Source organism: Chiroxiphia lanceolata, chromosome 18 (genome assembly GCF_009829145.1).
Source record: "Chiroxiphia lanceolata isolate bChiLan1 chromosome 18, bChiLan1.pri, whole genome shotgun sequence".
In the NCBI taxonomy this organism is placed as follows: domain Eukaryota; kingdom Metazoa; phylum Chordata; class Aves; order Passeriformes; family Pipridae; genus Chiroxiphia; species Chiroxiphia lanceolata.
Window position 1 is genome coordinate 4,088,301 of NC_045654.1, and position 20,716 is coordinate 4,109,016.

Sequence of the window (20,716 nt, forward strand, 5' to 3'; positions counted from 1 at the left end):
AGCGACCCGCGGGGTCCCGGTGCCGCTGCGGTGCCCGGCGGTGATGCCGGTGCCCGTGCCGGAGGTGCCCGTGCCGGTGCCGCTGCGGAGCCGCCGGCGGGGCCCGGCGGCGGGGGGCGGGGGCCGGGGGCGGCGGCGCTCCCCGCCCAGCCGCCGCAGCCGCGGGCCGGGCGCGGGGGGCGCAGCGGAGCGGCGGCGGCGCGCAGGGCCATGTCGGCGCCGTGCCTGCGCCTGCCCGCCGCCGGGTCAGCACCGGCGGAGGCGGACAGCGCCGGCGGCATGGAGCCGCCCGGGGCCGCCGCCCTGGAGCTGGCCCTGGAGGAGGAGCTGGCGCTGCTGGCCGCCGCCGGGGAGCCGCCGGAGCCGCCGCCCGCCGCCGCCGCCCGCGACCCCGAGCTGCTCTCGCTGATCCGGCAGAAGGAGAAGGACCTGGTGCTGGCGGCGCGGCTGGGGAAGGCGCTGCTGGAGCGCAACCAGGACATGAGCCGGCAGTACGAGAGGATGCACAAGGAGCTCACCGACAAGCTGGAGGTGAGGCCCCGCCGCCCGGCCCCGGCCCGCGGGCGGACCATCGGAGCGCGGCCCCTTCCCCGGCCGGCCCCGGGCACGGGCCCTGTCGGGCAGCCCACGGGACTCCCCGTGGCCGTGACGGGGAAGGAAGGGTCTGAGCGATCCCTCCGAGGCCTGGGGGAGGCAAAGCTGCTGCTTTCTCCCCCGCTCCCGAGCTGGGGCCGGGTGCAGCGCCGTGCTCGGGAGGTCCCCGGGGGCCCTTTCGCCCCAGGACACAGGTACCACCTGGGGGAGGAGACGTGCGCGGTGCTCGGCTCATCTCGTCACGGAAATACCTCGGAAGTTAAATCTGCGCAGCAGGTACCGAGCTACAGAGCATATGTGACCCTTACGCTTAAGCTGTTGCAGCTCAGGCATTAGGCAGGGCAGGAGATAAGCCCTAATGATACATCTCTGTTAGCTGCTTGCTCCGGAAAACACCTACAGGTATCTGGAGAAAGCCGTTTGCCAGGGACTCCGTGGATTGAGCTCTTATTGATTTTTAAGGACAATAGAGCTATTACAAAGAAAAAGACTTGTGCAGGCAGCTTCTTTTGGAACAACTCTCTTGCACAACTATGTGAGAGAGCCACTATTATTACCAGCACTCTTTTTCACAGAGGTGCTCTTGAAATAGTATTTCTTCCAGTAAGTAATACTGCTTAGAAGGCTGAGAAGAGCCTCTCTCACCTTTCTGGAGAGAGTTTGAACACTGCTGGATGAACATTCAAATTTCAAGTCACAGCCCTAGACCAGTTCTTTTTGCACAGTCCTGCATATTCCTGTATTCCTTCCTCATGGACTTAACATTTCTCAAGTTCAACAGGATTTGTGAAATTACTGTATGGCCTTTGTTCTCCTGAAAAAATTCCTCTCTATTATTAAATTTGTCACTTTACCCCCCTAACTGGTCCCTTCCTCTTTGCAGGGAAATCTCTCTGCATTTATTATTCCGACCAAAGAATAGCAAAGGTGACATTTGCTCAAATTGTTGTTTAGTGGCTCTGTTTATCAGATTAGAATTTCCTAGAGTATTAAAACTTGCCAGGGTGAATGTTTTCAGGTTGGTCTTTAAGCAAGAACAGACGTATGTGGCGTTGTGCTGACGTGGTTTTCCTTATGAGTCGGAGTAGAATCATTTCTGTCATTAAAGGAAAAACACTCAAGTTTAGGTACTCACTGAGCAGCCTGTCAGGGATTTCAGGAGCCTCAAATACCACTCACTGTTTGCAAAATGTGAAGATGAAAAGGAGAGGGGGGGAAACTATGACTTTATATAGCACTTTAAATAACATCCCCCAAATGTTTACCTCTGCTCTCACAGGCCTGTTCAGAAGGTGAATGAAAGGATTGCAAACACAACCAACTGTTTACATCTTTTCATCCCGTTACTATTGCCCTAACTTCCCACTGGAATAACAGATTGCTATTTTCCAGGCTACCCATCTGATAGAGTTGGTGTTATCTACTTAAGGGTCTTTTTTTTTTTCCGCTGGGTTTGGCAAATCTAACCCAGTGCTACTTCACACACACAAAAAAAAATCAAATTTAAACATTAATCTTCTACAACACAAGCCTGGTAATCCCAGCCTCTGCAGATTAAATGTTGGCCTCCTCCTGTTGCCACTGAAGTGAATAAAATTTCACAATAAGCTTTCCAATTTCAGAGGAGCAGGGAGGAAGGACCCACAGCTGTTACCTCCTTCTCTTTGCTGAGAACTTTCTGATGATGACCAGGTGTGAAGTCTCAGATGAGATCCTTGGTGACAACCTGATATAATGATGTTTTAGTAGCACTTAGGAGAGATTTTCTCCCAGTTCACAGTTGGTTACAAGAGCTCAGTGAAGCCTATTTCACAACAGCCAAGGTGCTGCCCTGCTCCTCAGGTGCTTTGCGCAAGATTAAATACGTTCTAGTTTTGTGGGTTCATTACTGAGGTACAGCATTCCTGCCATACACCTACTCTAGCAAACCTTTCACTTCACAACCTGGATTTAAATTCATTTCTAATCATGGAATTGAAGTCCTGTAATAAATTCTGATATGCAATCCTAGTCAGTTTTATCCTCTGCAAGGGATTAAAACAGTTAATACACCGCTGTTCCTCTGACACAGAGAAGCCTGCTGTGTCCAAGCATTTTACAGTATGAACCCTCTCTATCAGCTGGGAAACACCCCCTTGCTTTCATCTCTCTAAATGAGGACCAGCCCAGCTCAGTTAAGTAGAAGAGAAGCTGTTTTCAGAAGAAAACATCTTCTAGAAAGCAGTTCTGTGCAAAAAATCAATGAGCAGCTGGTGAATGGAAAGACACTTAGGAAACAAGAAACTCCCCTACTGAGGACAGCAGTTTGCCCTATCAGCACTGTGTGCACAAAAACCCTGTCCAGATCTGCAGCTGTGAAGGTGCTGGGGTGAGGGCAGGCGAGGGGAGATGGCTGCTGAGAGAGGCAGGAGGGACCAGTCAGCACATCTGGTCTGGTTTATCCTCCTCTTTGCAACAGCCTCTCTGCGCCCAACTGCACTCACAGTTCTGCTTTCTCCATCACAAGAGAATAAACTTGATATTCTTCACCTCCCCCTAATTCCAGCCTTTGTCATGGCTGCTTATTGGAACCAAGTGGAGTGTGGGTTTTCTTTTACAGTGAAAGACTAAAGTGCCTTTTAAATGATTGACAAGGCTTATCAGTGGTTTCTAAATCACATTTGAGTGTGTCTGGGGCACTTCAGCTGCAGTGCTGCTCCTCAGCAGGCTGAAGTTCCATTTTCCATTTAGAGAAGGCCCTGGATCTTTCTGAACGTTGCCTAGCAGTGAAGGAGGCAGAGCTATAAAAGACAGAATTTTCAGTGTGCCACTAAAAGTGAAATTGTGGCTGCTCTAGCCCCACTTGAGCTACAAACAAGATTTCTTTGCAAAGGTTGTCATGGGCCTGGTGCTGGGATCTCATGCCTACCTATTGCATTAAAATATTTATAATACTGCTTAGCTCTCTTATTTGCTAAGGTGCTCACTCTTCTAGTGTCTGAAACATGGGCCACTCTTTTTAATCAGCCTCACATCTGAGGGTTTTTCATGAAAGTTCGGAATTTGCAGAAGGATTTGGAAGGACACAAGCAAGGTGCTGTTACACTGAGCTGAAAGGAACATAGGAAAGCATTTGGAGATAAGGTCAAGAAAGAGAAAACATGGCAAAGCAAAAGAGGTGGAGGATTAGTGATACAGAGGCCAGAGGGCTGCTGGGGAACTGGAGGGCTTTGACATTCAGACCTGCTCAGGAAGGTGACAGAGACCCTGCAAGGGAGGCTGTGTGTCATCAGTAGTAGGCACCCAGGGGAAACAGCCCCCTCACAGCCTGTGTTTCTAACAAGCAATAAAAAGCCACTTCACATAAATGCAGCACAATTTTCTTTTCTGCCTAGCAGGTTTATTTTCCCCTCCTCTCAGAAGTGCCATGGGAATTGTTCACCAGGGAATCATACTCTGGGAAAAATGGGCGAGTGCTGCCAGTGTTGGGCCCAGCGGGTTTCTGTTCTTTGCTAAAACACGTTCCTAAAAGACTGGTGAATCCAATAGGAGCAGGAGATTATTCTGGGGGTCGGAAGACAACCAACAAGGAGAGGACTCCTGCTCTTCAGGTTTCCCTGCTAATCCTGGGACTTGGCCATGTCCCCAGTCTGTGATTGTTCTGCAAGTAAGAGTGTGGCTTCAGTCACCAGGGGAAATTCAAGCTCACTTTTGGAGCAGGGATTCTTTCAAATGGGCACAACATAAATCTGCTCTGACCTGATTTGCAGCTCTGTTTCAGTCAAGCCCTCATTTAATTGAGCCTGTAAAACATGCAAAAGTTTCAGGTTCAGATTCATGCTGTCCCTCACTTTCTAGCCAATCCTGAGCAGAGCAGAGTCTCCAGAACTGTAATAAAACCCGAACCCAGAACTTGTACATACATAATGTCTATAACAACCAGTTCATTGCATCCACTGCCATTCCAGAGCAGACTGCATCAAACAATGGAGTTACTGTGCACTATCAAACTCTCAGACAACTAATTAGGTCAGGAATAGAAGGAGCAAATGGATAGATGATTCAACTGTTGTTCATAAGACCCATATGACAAGAAGGATGCCTCATCTACATTCCTCATCAACACTAAGAATACAGTTCGTGTGGTTTTGACTATAAAGGCAATTTTTAAAGAATTATTCTACTGGCCACTGAAATATTGCTTTGGAGTTAAGCTGGGCTCTGCTAAATCAATTGCTCTGCCTGACCTATATATTCTGTCTATTGACATGCAGCCTACTTTACTCTTTTGGCAGTTATTTCAGTAAAAATTCAATGTGCTGATCTCCAGCAGCCAAGGACAGGCCAATTGCTGGAAATGGAAAACAACTCTAGTGCCAGTGACTTGCCCCGATGTGGGACTGCAATCTCCATGGCATTCTCACGCTCTAGTACCATTCTCTTTCCTGCACAAGGTTTCAACCCTAAGCATGGACAAGGAAAAGGAGACAATGTTCACTTTCCTTTTGCTCCCTTCCTAACCTCTTGTCTCCCGTTATTTAGCACCTAGAACAAGAGAAACACGAGCTACGGAGGCGATTTGAGAACAAGGAAGGAGAATGGGAAGGAAGGGTGTCTGAACTGGAAAGTGACGTGAAGCAGCTGCAGGACGAGCTGGAGAAGCAGCAGGTTCACCTGCGCGAAGCCGACCGCGAGAAGACGCGGGCAGTCCAGGAACTCTCCGAACAGAACCAAAGACTCCTGGACCAGCTCAGCAGGGTGAGTCCCCACGGCACAGCCAGGGCAGGCACCTGCCACCCTGGGCACACGAAAGCAGCTCTGCTGTAAACCACCTTTCGGGCAAGTGAGTGGGGAAGCTCCCACTTTCAGGAAAACAAATGGTTCTGCCTCTGGTCATATTGCACAGGTGTCCCAATAAGACATGCTGCCTTTAAACTGATTTTACACCTTTAAGGAGTGATGCATTTCTTTGGTAAAACAGTTATGTTTCTAGACTGAATGGTCATTTACTGCACAGATGTCTCTCACCTGTTTTTCGTATCTAAAACTGGTTTAGAAAATCTGTTTCTAATTTACTAATAGGCTGAACAAATGTAGCATGCAAGGAAAAGGCTGATCTGTGACTGTGAGGGGAAAGGCTTTTTGCTGGCCTCCCTTTTTTGAGCTACATTGGCTCTAATGTAAAACTGAACACACCATGTCATTCTAGGATGGTGTGTCACTACAGATAACTTTGCCATGGTTAGATGTGTGAGAACCTACTGAAATTCCTTGGAATGGCATGTTTCATCAAAGAGCTTAACTTGCCTGTGAATGAAAGAGGATTTATTGCGAGGCTGCTACAAATCAGCCTAATTGACTGAATACTTACAGCATGAGTTTCTTTCTGACAGCAAAAGACTTAACAGTGTCTGCCTCCCTCCCCCAGAAGTTAACCTGTCTTCCAGAATTAAGAACCTTGGGTTTTTTTCTTCCCACTGGACAGTTGGTACAAACCATAATTTTAATGCTTGAGACCACAGTTACTCCAGCAGATAAAGGCATTTTCTTCTTACCAGTTACTTATTCCCAAAATAGCATAGAACAAAAACGTATACCACAGATTCATGGTGAAGGGGCCCATCTTATGTTCTAAGAACATCTTTCAGACTAGATTCTGTCCTTGGTGAGTCTCTGGGGCTGACACAGGATTTTGCCTATGGGATTTTCACCCCAGACCAGGAGACTCTGAAATGGGCCAAGTATACAGGTCTTCACTCAATCTGTGTATGCAGTTTTCCTGTACCTCTAGAGGTGAGAAGAGCAAGTTTTGGGTATGACACTCTGTACTGATCCTTGAAGAAATCATTCCTTATTCTGCTGTAGATTTTCTTGTCAAAGACTAAAAAAGCCACTTAGTGCAACTTGATTTTTTTAACTGGCTTTAAAAAAAAATACAAAAATACCTCAACTTCCTTAACTCAGGAACATTGCTAAGTTTATCCATGTTTTTAAAAGCAATAGCTCCCAAGTGCAGATGAGCTAGAGAAGATATTTCACCCTTTCTCTGGACACAGCATATTTCACATACAATGTGGATGAGAGATTCCACCCAAGCTTCCACAAGTTGTGTGTTGTGTCAAGTTTCTTACACAGGGCTAAGAACTTGTCTCCCATCAGATTGGGTGACCCTCAATATTTTCCTGTGTATGGATGACTTCTGTCACTGACTGGGAAACGTAAGGCTTGTTATGGTTCCAGCATAAGTATAAACTGAAAGAACAGACTAGAAGGTAGGAGAGGAAAACCAGACAGCTTGCTTTGGGCTTTCAACCACATGGGATTATCCTCACATGACACTTGCGCTGCGGGAGCTGCTCACAGCCAGATGCTCAGGGAGACATTCAGCTAAGCCTTGTCAAAGGAGCCACCAAGTCAAGTCTACCAGCCTGTAATGTCCCAGCATGGGTTTTGTTCCTTTAACTCCCTATTACTGCCAGAAATAGTCTTCATCGACCCACTCCAGAACTGCCACATCCGAAAAAGCTGAGTCTCAGTGCTGCCCTTCCCAGTCCAGCCCAGCCCTGCTCCCAGCCTGGAGGACTGTAATTCCCCAATGCAGATGAAGCAGAATGATGCCAAGACACGATTCAGTGCTCATCGAGTCTGTCACCTGGCCAAAACTTGCCAGTAACTCAAATACAGCAACAGATATAGCACTGGTGTAAACAGTCTTCCTAAAATCAGGAGAATCTGGGCAAATTAAAAGAGAGTGGGGAATGATCTGTTGTTGTTCACAGGGATTTAGCTGGGGCTTTTTAAAATCTCAGCATTATATTAGCACTTGATTACTGGGTGCTTAGTATTCCACATTTGCTGCTCCATAGTGCAATTGCAGTCTCGTGTCTGGTCTCTTATTTTGAAGAGGTTATGCATGTAATCCCTGAGGCAGTGGTAGTGCTTAAATCCTGCACCCACATAGTTCTGGCTCCTGTGCCACTTAGGCTTTCAATTAATAAAAAGGACAAACAGAGCTGCATGGATGTGCTTGCCTACAGCCAGATTGCCATAGGCTGGGGTCCTGCCTGGGATCATGAACTGAGCACTGACAGAGGAAAGGTCCTACAAAGAAGTGCTGTTACAGCTTCTGTGACCTTTGAGGTGGTGCTGGTGTCCTTCAATTCCTGGTTCTTCATTTTGCACCTGCCTTTTGTGTCATGGTGGGTTCTTTGGGAGGAGGGGGTTAGGAGAAGTCTGAGATAAGGCAGTGAAAGCCTTATTCAGAGCCTCAACTCTGCCCCATCCAATATTATACCCTGCTTCACTCACAGGACAGAGAGAGAGCCTGGTCTCTGGTATGAGTCATTCTACACTAATAGGCACTAGCTCTTTAAATTTGAATTTCCACAGTTTTTGGCAATTAACACCTCATGGCCCCATTTCACAATACTTGATCATCTCCCTCCTGGAGAAGGTATTCCCTTGGCATAGGCTCTATATGTCAAATGACAGTCTCAGCCTCAGGAGCTGCCAGCCCACATGGTCCTGTTTGCTTCTTCTAGAGCCCCTGGGCTTCAGCCTCTTTTACCTCAAAGCAGGGCAGCAGCCACCATCCTAACCCTCCTCCTCCCTGCTGCTGCTGACATTCTTTAACCAACTAATTAGGCTTTAGGACATTTTTTTAACCCTGCCTCCCCCAGAGATGAAAAGCCAACACAAGCACATACTTTGTCTAAACGTGGCACAAATGCAAACCAACCATGCACACACCCCCACACACAGATAGCAAGGGGACCTGGAAAGCTCTGTCTTGCAGTTAATGCATGGGACTGAAAAAAATCCAGCCTCAATTCTAGCAAAGACTGATAAGGAAAACTCAAGGATAGGGATTTTAAGTCTGTTCCAATCTCTAAAAATTATCCTTTTGCCTCTGCCAAGAGGCTAAAATAAGGTCCTTAAAATGATTTGAGGTCTTCCGATGAGGTGATGATATAGGAGAACTTTAAATATCTAATAATAGTAAGTAGGCTATAAGGAACTTTGCCTCCTCTTGAAATACAGCCTTCGGTTCTCTGCTTTTAGCAGAATGAAGATATTGCCTGAGGTTATAGCAGCATTAAACCATGGGGAAAATTTGGTGAGCTGGACCAGGAGTGCATAGAGAAGGAAACAACTGAGATGCCAAAGATCAAGTTTAAGATCTCCACAGTAACCTTATTTTTTAATTTGCTAAGTGATGATTAAAATCCCCTTCTGCACATTGCTTCAATTTCCCTCCCCCTGCCTCAGCACAGCAAAGCAGGAGCTCTCAGCAATGTGTCCACACCAAGCTAAATGCTGAATTTACCAAGGAGAACTGCAGAGCTCATCGTGAGCAGGATGCCAGGGTACAAACTGCTCACCAGAAATGCTCAGAGATAAAGTATGGGAGTCAAAGAACAGTTCTGCTGAGAAAGTCAAGGCTTGGGAATTATTACATGTTCTGTTTCCAGCTCCTTCAGTCTCTCCCATCTGTTTCAGTTCTCCACTTGGGGAAAAAAAAAATCCTGTGCTCTCTGTCCTTTAGTTATAAAATTTGAGGGCAGTGGGTACAGGGAAAGCTCTCCTCTTACAGGTACCCACAGCAGGTAACACAACTTAAATCCTGTCCCCACCTTTGGGTTTCTAGGAGTTACTAATGCAAATAATAATAACAGGCAACCCTCTTCCTATAATGAGGCAACATATTACTACTTTGTCAGGAAGTGAATGAAAAAAGACTTTCACACTGTTTCCAAGTGCCTTCACCAGATGGCTTTCCCACACATTTCCTGCTACCCAGCTCTGGGCTCCTGTAGCTGTTTGCTGCCTGTAGCTTGGGTGAGGATGTATCCATGTATCCTTCCCCGTTCAGCTGGCCTTCCTTTATGGTACATGGAGCATAAGGAGGCAATTTCACAATGTCAGGCTCAGGTAGTTTTTGCAATGCAAATCTGTTTTCAGTGGCAGGAAGAAGCGTGTCATCTTGCAGGCTGAAACAGCTCTTTGTGTTCAGAGGGGAGCTCTGGGTCCCTCAGAGGGGCCCTCAATCACCAAGTTCTTATATTCACTCAGCATCTAGAGCCAACATGCTGCTACAAAGAATGAGGTGTTTTAGTCAATCCTTCTGGTACAGCAAGAACATGATCAGCCAGCCCACAAGTCTCCAAAGGAGGTTTTATTTACTAGCCACAAAACCTTCCTTTCAGTAATTTTTCAATTGAAGAAGGAGTTCTGTTTCTAACTTCATGCTCTAACATGCAGCATAGCTTCAGAGGACTGGCAGGCACTGCCTGGCTTGGATTTTAGAGAAACGGGTTTTTATTCAAGAATAAGCTGACCATGTTATATTCTCCTTTCCAAACCACTTTTATTTTAAATACATCCTTTTGCGATCAAGAACACACAAGAGAGGCAAACCTGTTGTCTGTTATTGATTTGAGGAGATTTTTATGAATGGTTAGTTGTCGGGTCTATCAGCATAGGAACAATGTTGGTTTTGAGAAATTCAGACTATTCACTGAAAAAAAATTACTGGAACAAGTGTGCTGAGCAAGGTTCACTGGTTTTGCCATGACAGATTTGTAGCTATTACACTATGAACTAGCTTATCTTTAATTCTGTATTTTATCCATACAGGTGCTTAATGCAAGCCTCCTTATGTTTCTTGTTTATTAAGTTGTCTCTGATAACCTGACAGAGTCTATTGGGAACTTCATGCTTAGCACAGAGGCAAAGGAGTCAAGCTAAATTTAAGTCCTGCTTTAGGGGGTTTATTTTTAACCAGAAGAAGATCCAGGGTGGACCTAGGCTAAAGAAGAGTTGCTCTGACTAGCCCCACATTTTGAGGTGCAGATCAGTCACTACACTGAATTCTTTTTCATAAAAATTGTCCAGTTTTTGCTGTGGCTCAAAGTGTTTACTGGACCTATTCAGTGAGTAGCTTACTATGAAAAACTCCCCTCTGCACTACTCAGTAGCACAGAGTTTTGTTTAGCCCATCTTGATCTGAGCAGTCTAAATTCAGTGGAGGGGGGAGATTGCACTAGAAAAGGCAGCAGCTACTTTAGGGGCTGAAGCACCTGCTTGTGATGGCAGCTCAGGTAAGGCTGCTCACTCCCTGGGGGAGGCAGAGAGTCCTCCCAGCACTGCTTTGTGCCTGGCACAAGGCTCACTTATGTTTCTGTGAGAGGAAACAGATACCACCCCAAGACAGAGCCAAACACTGAAGCCAGCAAACCTCCTATGAACCACACGAAGCATTCCCCAGGTCCCCGCCCCTCTGGAGCATCAGCAGATCCTCACACCACACAGCCAGATCCCTCATCACCCAGGGAATACTGATTAGTGCACAAACAGGAAAGGCTCCTTCTCTCCAGTTACTTCTCCCCTAGCAGAGAGCACTTGTTAATAATTCAGCTTCATGCCACATCAGGCCTGGAGTGCTGAGGCTTTCTATGCTAAAGCTGTAAATATAGGACGTGACTGCAGCTGCGTGTTCTCGCCTGCAAAGTCCTTCAATGAAATGATTCAGTGCCCCAGAAGGTAATGAAGAAACATCTCGAGGTCACTGCTGAGTGGCACTTACCCACCATCCCTCTGGAGGAAGGGACACAGGCAGGGAGAAAGGCTCAACCCTCTGCTGAAAGTCTGTCTGTTAACCCCATTTTAGGACACTCAGAACTTCAGGACCAAACAGGAACAGGGCCATCCAGACACCAAGGCATGAACACAGGAATTGCTAAAGAAGTAATTTCAGCAAAGATGGGTGAAAGGCACCCCTACAGAGTTTGCCCCAAAATTTTGCACCCACTCATTTAATGAAAGATTTTCACCCTGGAATCCTTTAGTTTAAGTGCTGGTGAGCACTGAGGGAATGGACAGAAAGGCAAGGGACTGTAGTGATAGGACAAAGAGTAATGGGTGCAAATTGAAAAAGAGTGGAAATTTAGGTTAGATATTAGAAAGAAATTCTTTACTGTGAGGGTGTTGAGACACTGGAACAGGTTGCCCAGACACCTTGTGGATGCCCCAGCCCTGGCAGCCTTCACAGCCAGGTTGAATAAGGCCTTGAGCAATCTGGTCTAGTGGGAGGTGTCCCTGCTCATGGCAGGGCAGGTGGAACTAGGTGATCTTTAAGGTCCATTCCAGCCCCTTGACATTCCATCATTCTAAGAAAGATGTACATGGAATAATACAGGGGCTACTGAATAGCAAAGCCCTCCCTAAGGAAAGGGTTAAAAATTACTATTAAGGTAAAAAAAAACCCAAAAAATGTTACTGTTAAGGCAGTGGAGCTACAAAATCCCTGTGAAAGGATGGCGTCCATGGGTCCCGGGGGCTGGGTGGGACCCTCATCCCCCCCGCGGGGCAGCGGAGCAAGTTCCCCGCCATCCCCGGGGACCCCCGGCTGGTTGCTGGATGACAGCACCGCACATCCCAGCTGGTGATGTTGCTGTGGCAACCGGGTGTGATTCCTGAGCTTGCGGTGCCACGACAGCGAGCGGACACGCAGGGAAACGCACTTGGTGACGTCCGAGCCAGGCGGGCGGTGGCCGAGGTCCCTCTGCCACCGCCGTGGGCTCGGCTCGCTGCCAGGACGTGTCCGTGCAGCGTCACCTCACCCCCCGCACCCTCTCCCCACATTTCCTCTGCTGCTCACGGCAATTTTTCCCCCCAAAATCCTGCTGGAGCTGTCCCAGCCCAATGCAGCCTGTTGTCCATGCCACCCACAATGAGCTCCCGAGCTTGCTGGGGGACAGGTAAATATTTTGTTTCCTGGGTATAAAGAGCCCCTTGTGAGCTCTGCCCACAGAGGGTGACTCCACCAGGTCACGTCCCTGGAGTCCAGCCCACACCATGGCACGACAGAAATGATTATCTGCCAGAGCCACTGAGCCTCCACACTGTGCATGGCTCATCTCACACCCTCAGAGCCTTGTGGTGCCTGCATGGAGCAGCAGAGGCTGGACCCGAGAGACATCACAGAGCCCAGACCTCCTGTCCCACCACCCCTCCTTTCCCCAGGGCAGCACATCAGCAGAACAAGTGTCCAGAGCATTATCTAGGACAAATACACACAGATATAAAGCACGTGGTAGTCTGCCATCCACTGTTTTCCCCTGCACTTCAGCTGAGCCCAGCTCATAGCCCAGCTTTCTCCTCTAGCCAGTGGTTCTAGAAGAGATTTCTGAAGTTCCTGCAAGGCTTCTGCCTTGAGACATCAGCAGCAGCACTAAGCTGTGAACACCTGAAAGCCAGAATCCAACATGAAACTGAAGTTGAATTTGTCCTGGAGTGAGGAGATAAAAATCTGAACGAGTGCCTTCCTCCCCTCTTGCACTGCACTAAAAATTTCAAGTGGCTATTCTGTTTAGGCCCATGTCATTATGTTTATAGGAATTGTTTTACTGTGCAGGAGCTCAGAGGTAGGAACACATGGGCAGAAGAAATTCTTTCAAAATATTTCTGCTTATTCACACTTGCTGTAAACACTTCCTCCAGGAGATTCTACAAAGTAGGACACACAAGGTGTTTGCATCCAGCCACTGCATTACTAGCTAGAACCAGAGCTGAACATGATTGAAGGCTTTGCAAATATCTACACAGGAAAATCAATTAAAAACATTTGATCTTTAAAGAGCCATTCTGGGTTATAAAGTTTGCACACCTTATAATGAAAGTCTTTAAATTCCTCCTTTTTTCAAGTAGGATTGCTTTTTCTAAATGCAATTTAGTAGACAACAGCTCAAGAGGGAGGTCTCTTCTCCACTGCAGGGGTTTTGCCAGCTGTATTGGGTGCTCTGATTACCCATGAAATCATAGAGGCCCCTTGCAAAAGAGCCCAGAGCTTAACCAACATTTTGTTTAGAATGGCATTTAGCAAAACCCAGTTTGCTTTGAGCACAGATGTAGGATAAGTGAGACTTGCTGATGCCACAGTGCAATACAGAGCTGGGTAATGCTTGGCAGTGCCACCACAGGGATGGGAAATGCCACCACAGGTGGGAACACAACACCATCCAGAGGCAAGAGTACAACAGGAAACAACTGATGGATGAGTACATAAGTCAAGGGACCTGCACGACAGAGCAACTGGAGTGAAAGGCTGCTCATAAGTAGGCCAAGGGAGCATCTCACTAACAACCTCATTAGGTGTCCTCCTGTAGAGGCTCAGTTCTGTAGCTGTTGAGATTTGCACCAGGTTTCCATCATGGAGAGGACCCCTGTCAGTGTTTGAGGGGGGACTGTCAAGATCAGAAGTGTTCCATTAGCTCTTCTCACCATCTTCTAACTGTTCTTCCCAGGAAGGTTCTAATGCTGAAGCATGGGAACAACACTTCTAAAAGGAAGAATTTCTTGGGTAGTTTCAGCTGGGTTATGATTAATGCAGATGTGTCATAAATGTAGAGTTCTCACAGAACAGTTACAAGATCTGAGGATGTTTGGATAACTAAAGCATCCAGCTCACTGAATTTGCCCTTTAAATACCATTTACTAGTTTCACTGTGCACTTCATCTGACTTTAAAGAAAAATTCTGTTGCATTTTGTCTTTACTGCACTCCCCCTATTTGTCCCTCATTCATTCTCCCCTCCTGGAGACATCTCAAGCATCAGTTGAAGCTTAAGCTATCACCAGCCTCATGCTGGTAGTTCTCTCTGCAGTTTTGTTCCTTAAGCTGTTGTGAGACCAGTTTCTTTGAGGTCACCTTGGCCCTGACTTGCAGTACACCAAGAGAAGAAAATTTAACCTTGTGATTCCCTTGTTCTCCACATCCTTGGAAGTCTGGAATCCACTTCCAGACTTGGCAGAGCTTTGTAGTGACAGAGGTGCTCTTAGAAAGCTGTTCAATTTGGCAGCCATTTAGCCTAAGCTGTTCATGGTTACTTGTTGAACAAAGCACCATTGTATTTGTTTGCCTACACACTCAGATCCAGGAAAGCTGAAGTCTGCTGTAATTCTAGTATTAGACTGGCAATTTGTTGCTCACACCAGGACTCCAAGGAGGTATAAGCCTTGAGACTTGCTAGAGGGAAGGGTCTATACTTGCAGAAGAGATCCATAGCCCCAATAGCTTTTGCAGGTGAAGTGTTTCAGGACCAAGTAAACACCCACAAGTTTTAAGAGAAGGGAACCTTTTGGAGAAGTACTTAAAGAGTTCTCAAGTGTTTCTTTACTTAGTTAGCAAGTGATTTGCACAAATTTTATTGCAACACCAGAAGACTGAAACACTAGTCTGTCAGACTAGGCAGCAATTGTCAGTATAAACCAATAAAAAAAGACCCTAGTGAAGGAAAAGTCTCCTTTCCACTCAGGCAGAATACACAAGAGCTCTTGATCTTACAGAATGGGGATGAACTGGGTTTTTAAGGTGTGGATTAGAAACTTAGTGACCTATGTCCCATACTGAAAATGTACCACCCCAGGAAAAGGCCAGCAGTCAGACAATACTCCTTGACAAGTTTAAGCCGCATTCTTCATATCCCTTACATAAAGGACAATGTGTATAACTTGCAGGGTAAGAATTAGACTGACATGAAGAAAAAGATCCTTGCTGTAAGGCTGGCTGAGTAGAGGAGATGGCCCAGAGATTCTACAAGGTCTCCAACAAAGGAAGCTTTTGGGAAGGGGCCAAGTAGTCACTGGTCAGGCATGGCTGAACAGTTTTCACATTGACATGGGAAGAACTAGGCAAAGTTAAGTCTTCTGAGGTTTCTCTTTTATGCAGACAAGACTTTCACTAACATCAGGTCAAGCCTTCTTGCTATTTAAAAATACTAAGGGAAAGAGGCAGAGAAGTCTTAAGGAGTACTCACAAGGAATAAGTGATCTCAAAGACTTTGGAACTGACTTGCACTTTAATCTTCATGGGCATAAAGTAATGAAAGAGTGCAAACAAATGTAAACAGGCCACTATTCAGAGGTAGGTTCCAACCTTTGCTTGAACATGAGCTCTTGAGCAGACTCGGGTTTCATGGGAGTCACACTTTCCAGCAGATTTATGCTTAGATAAAGCCAAATGAGAAAGCCTGAAATGACCATGTTTGTTCGAAAGAGATTGTAGAATTTAGCAGTGTGATATTTGTCCAAATAACATCTATTGATCAGCTATGAAGTTGCACAGGGATTTGCCAAGTCAAATTATTCCTGTAACTTTGCCCCTGTTCCAGAGAGATTTATTTCCCTGGCTTTACTCTGTGTTGTTATTTCACTTCATGCACAAATTCTTCCTAAATGTTGTGCTGCTTAGTCTTCATTTCCTTTCCCACCTTAGCACAAGGGACCAGATACCTTAGTGAAGACTAACTAATAAATATCCAAAGCTTTAAGAGCTCAAGGCAAATGCTTATGAAATCGATTTCATTAATACAACCCCTTCCTGGGCCCTTTCTGTGCCCGGGGCAGTGGTGCCATGGGCACAGGCCCTCACCCTGCAGAGCTGCAGACAAGGAGGGGTCTCAGTCTTGGGCTGCTTTATCAGCAGAGGCTGCAAGAAACCATTCCAGGCATTATCCAATCCAGCAGCTCAGTTAATCTCTGCTTACCCAGATTAACTGTGGCATCATGAGACACAGCCCATCAGCTTCAGGCTGGCTCTCAGCAGCTCCCCCCTTTCAAAGGAGTACTCAGGCTTTCAAAACTCAGGAAATTCCTTCTGTCTTCCCATCCTTCATAATCCTCCATCAAGAGACACTACCAGAGACTAAGGAGGTCAAACTGGGGTAGAGGGAAGGAGACAAGGCAGCCTTTTGCCCTCATTTGCCTCACCTCAGCACAGGAAGGGAAGATTTGCCCAGTGTGGGACAGCTCCAGACCACAGAGCTTTAGTGCTCCCGGTCCCAGACACGGGCCTCCTCCATCAGTCTCTGCCCCTTCTCATGGTCAGTGAGCACAATGCCAAGAAAATATTTTGCCATGTGAAACAGGGGATGCAGAAGCCTTTCCAAGCATGAACTTGTTCAAATGAAGATATTAACTCTCCAGCTTCTTTTAATCTCCCTAAGCAGAGCTATAAGTCACTCCAGGTCAGGGAAAGTGGCATAATTGACCAAAATACCTGCTCAGACCCACATCCCAAGTAGCCCATGATGTTAATCCTGCCCACAGCTCGGTGAATGTGACATAAGCACCCAAAGCCCACAGCCAGGTGGCCATGGGCAACTGAACTCACCCTGGGGACAGGGATGGAGGAAACAGCTGGTTGTCTGGAAAGCCACTGACAAAGCACATACAACCTCCATGCCTGTATGTACATACACACCTCCTCCACTCTTCCTTCCCCTCACATCCCTTGGCACACAAGACATTTGCACGAGGCACCTCCTAGTATTTCGGGCACGTGAAGTGGATGGTTTTCATTAAGCCTCTGTCAGCACCACAGACTGAAATGGCTTCTTTATACTGCTTATCCTTATTTATACTCTGCTGATGCCACAGAGTGCAGGTGGCTGGACAACCATCTTGCAGCACCACAAAAGCCTTGTCTGCCCCTTCCACAACACTGCATGAGGCCACTGCAGGATGAATTGGAAAAATCAAGGCCAAGCTGCTGCTGCTTTAATATCACTGGAACATTTTTTGCATGTGTACCAGTCCTCCATATTCATCACAGAAGAGACAGTACTTCAAAGGCACTCATATAATCACTTTTTGGTGCATTCCACCGGCATCGTTAAGCAAATGTCCATAAATACCCTTCTCACATATCTTGTTTCACTCAGATTATCCTTGTCTCCTTGGCAACTGTCAGATGATGTATAATGCTAGCAGGGATTAGCCCCAATGAGCCTTATAACCCTCGTGTAAATTCCAACTCTATGAAGGGACCTGACCAAACACTCTTCTTTCCTGGTAATGTTTAAATGTTGCCATAAACAATATTAAATCCAAGAACCTTTCAGCAAACCTGAGTAAAGATGAAAAGCAATATGGAGCTTTTTAAGTGGTAGTATTTGTCTTGTCCTCCAAACAAATAAGTTTGAGGCAGGGGATACACTTGGTGTTTCACATCTTGACATGTAAGGCTGTATTTTGAATCAGTACTTAAGAAAAGGCTTGTGCTGAAAACTTGGGCTCTAATATCTTTATCTTCCCTGTCCCTTGGTGCCAGTGGGGATCACACTGGGAAATGCCAAATCCCTGCAAGAGCTTAACAAATTTATGCTACACTTTAACCTATTAATTTCTGTAAACCAGCTGGGTTTCAGGTCATCACATGATGTACATACACTGTCTGAATTGAGACTTTCTGCTTCGGAGCAAGCAGCTATGTGCTGCACCCTCGTGCCCCACTGTTAAAGCAGACATCACCAAAGCATCAAGTCAAGGAGGTACAACACAAGCTTTCTGCAAGTGGAGAGTTTCTCTGCTCCATACCATGTCAGGGCCTGGTGTAGAAGTTGGTTGTCTCTTGGAAGCCCATTTGGCATTCCTGGGCCAAATTTTGCCATGTATGGTCCTGACTTGACACCTGCCCCCACATGGGAGATGCAGAGTCTGCCAGTGCAGGGAGCTGAATAGCACTGCACTATGTGTAAGTGTTAAGGGTTGGAGTATCTAAGTGATTAAAAACAGCCTGTGATGCACTAGTGACATGGTTAAACTACTTGTTCCTTCTTCACTCCGAGTCTTTATAACATCCCAGCTTGAGGACATCTGCTCTAATTCAACAGAATAAAAATTAAAAAAAAAGAATCTTTAAGCAGAGCCAAAGAAAGGAGGCTGAAAGCAGCACCAGCCTCAGGAGCAAAACCAGATGCAGACACACTACAGCATAAATAATAGTATTTCTGTAATTAAGCAAACAAATCTCTAGCACAGCATTGTGCCTATATAGGAATTCAACAATGTGCCATGGCTGGTATCTATTAATCAACTAGAGAGAGCTGAGAGAGGAGGGGAAGAAAGGTCCTCAGGATTGTTCTAGGAGGTAGGTCACAAAACAGTCAAGCCAAGGGGTGGTGGGGAAGCCAGTGCACGTAGGGTAATGACAGGCAGAAGAAAATCCAAGTCTTGGCACAAGCTGGTTAACAGTGATGCAGCCTGGTTTCTTTGCATGTTTCTGTGGACCTGTTTGCTCCCCAGCCATCTGCCAGCTCCAGCACACACCTCATCACATGCAAGACATGCAAGGAAGGGGAGATGGGATCAGTGGCTTAAGGCAGGTGATTTTTAGCACAGATAGGATAAAAATCCTCCTAACTCACATGTCTGTGTACTGGCAGGAGTTCCAAACAGCACCATTTTAGACACTCCAGCACACAGCAGGCGCTCAGGAGATTTAGTGTTGCTACCACAGGCTTGTGCACATAGAGAAATTCAGCTACAGCAGCAGGAGTAATAAAAACTGCTGGAAGCTGAATACCATGATCTCCTCTGTCACTGGTCACATCGCTCTTGATGTCAGGCAGCAAAAGGAAGAGAAAGTTAATCATTTATATGCAGGGAAGCTAGGGAAGATCCCAGTGTAAAACCCTACTGTAGCAGAAGAACTGGAACAGGAGATCAGCCTGTGCTCAAGTGTAGGATAACTCACACACACTCCAGCAAGGCAGCCCTCTCTGCTGAAGATAAAGTGATAAAAACATAACTGGAAAGCAATGAAATTTGCCACAGTAAAGTATGATCACACTCAAACAGGGCTTTCAAAATGAAGCACACTCCCAACAGTAACTTGCCAGGGACTCTTCAAAGCTGAAGAACAACTGCTGCCACACCAGTTTTGTTGTGTTTTTCTTACTGACTTTATAGCTGGTCTCCTGTTCCCTAATTAGGGCCAAAAAGCACATGCACAGGGTACATGCCATCAGTACTGACATTTGCTTAAGAGCACCTGAGCCAAAGCCAACAGCATTTTCCCTATCCCCTCTCCTTATTCCCAAAGGGCACCTCCAGGCCTTTACACACTCTGCCCCTCCAAGACAAATCATTGAAGATGACACAGGAAATTTTGGTGAAGGGAAGCATGCTCCCCTTTTCTCTGTTCATGACAGCTTTATCAAGGGTGCTTTTCCTTACCAGACAAAGCCTCAGCCATCAAACCTTCACCCACCAGGGATAAGAGATCTTTTCTCAGCATCAGACACACAGGACAGGCTCCCAATTCTATCTGTGCAACATTCCCCAGTGTAAGATCTTGTGCAGTGCTTAGAGGTCTCCACACCCCAGCACTGGTTTGCCTCATGCCTGGGCTGCAGATCAGTCCCCAGACCTGCCTGTCACTGCTCCCTGACTCAGCCCAGGCTTCCTGAGAGCTTGCTTGGAGTCAGCTGTCAGAAAGCAACAGCCTCTGTGCCAAAAAAGCCCAGCTTGAATGATTCTTACCCCTCTAAGCAGCATCTTAGTGGGGAAAAGGGCTTTCGATTCAATGACACCTGACCTGCATTTGCAAAACATTGGCTACAGGTGCAAGTCTAAATCTAACATGTTTGGGCCAAATTCGCCGCCCACAGCCAAGCACAGTCTTTGAGATGCTTTCAGTGGACTCCAGCTCCCAGGCAGTCTTTATGCTAACACAGCTGCTGGGATGTTGCTACAGCAGGTTTTTCTTCCTCTGGCAGCACTGCACCTCCCCTACTTCAGAAGAATAACTGAACACAAGAAGGGTTTGTGACTGTGTTGTCTTCCCCCATACAGGACTATCCATGCTTTACCTTTACTGATGTTTACAGATACACCAAAGCTTGAAACTCATAGAGAGAGGGGCTCTTTCCACTCCCTGATAATGATTCTCCTGCATGTGTATGATTTGGCATAGTATATTTTATATGCCATCCCACAGCATGTGCTGCACCCATCTCGTTTTTCAGCTATGTTTGCTCTCCACATCTACTTGCTTTATTTTTTAATTCCAAGCACAGCTTTTTGTAGGACTTAAAGTACCAAGATGCCAGTGAGTTTGCCAAAAGCTGTTGTTTAAATAAATTCATGCAAGAACTTCTAAAAAGCTAGATTGTAGGAGGACAAAGCTCCAAGGAGAGATCCACATTCTTGTTTCCAGACCCTCCCATCATCCAGAGACTGGCCACAGCCACACCCATGCAGTCTCTTCAGAGGAGCACCTCACCTGCCAGGCTGGCACATGCATAAGAGCTGGCCACTTACAGAAGTACTCAGCAGCTTCCCAAAAGCTGGGTTACAGGTGT

At 46.6% G+C, this 20,716-nt stretch overlaps 1 protein-coding gene across 4 annotated transcripts in view; it reads left to right on the forward strand.

Annotated features, from left to right (window-relative positions):
* The first annotated feature begins 210 nt into the window (after positions 1 to 210).
* Positions 211 to 20,716, forward strand: part of BICDL1 (BICD family like cargo adaptor 1) — a 50,187-nt gene continuing 29,681 nt past the window's right edge. For 3 of the 4 annotated variants that reach the window (XR_004360131.1, XR_004360132.1, XM_032705588.1), the window contains exons 1-2: positions 211 to 531; positions 5,116 to 5,331. Coding sequence is in view for 2 of the 4 variants with exons in the window: in XM_032705588.1 (XP_032561479.1) it covers positions 211 to 531; positions 5,116 to 5,331 (537 nt within the window). In the remaining 2 variants the exon portion in view is untranslated. Of the gene's footprint in view, positions 532 to 4,552; positions 4,699 to 5,115; positions 5,332 to 20,716 lie in introns of those variants that run through there. The other variant, XM_032705589.1, reaches the window with a different exon arrangement.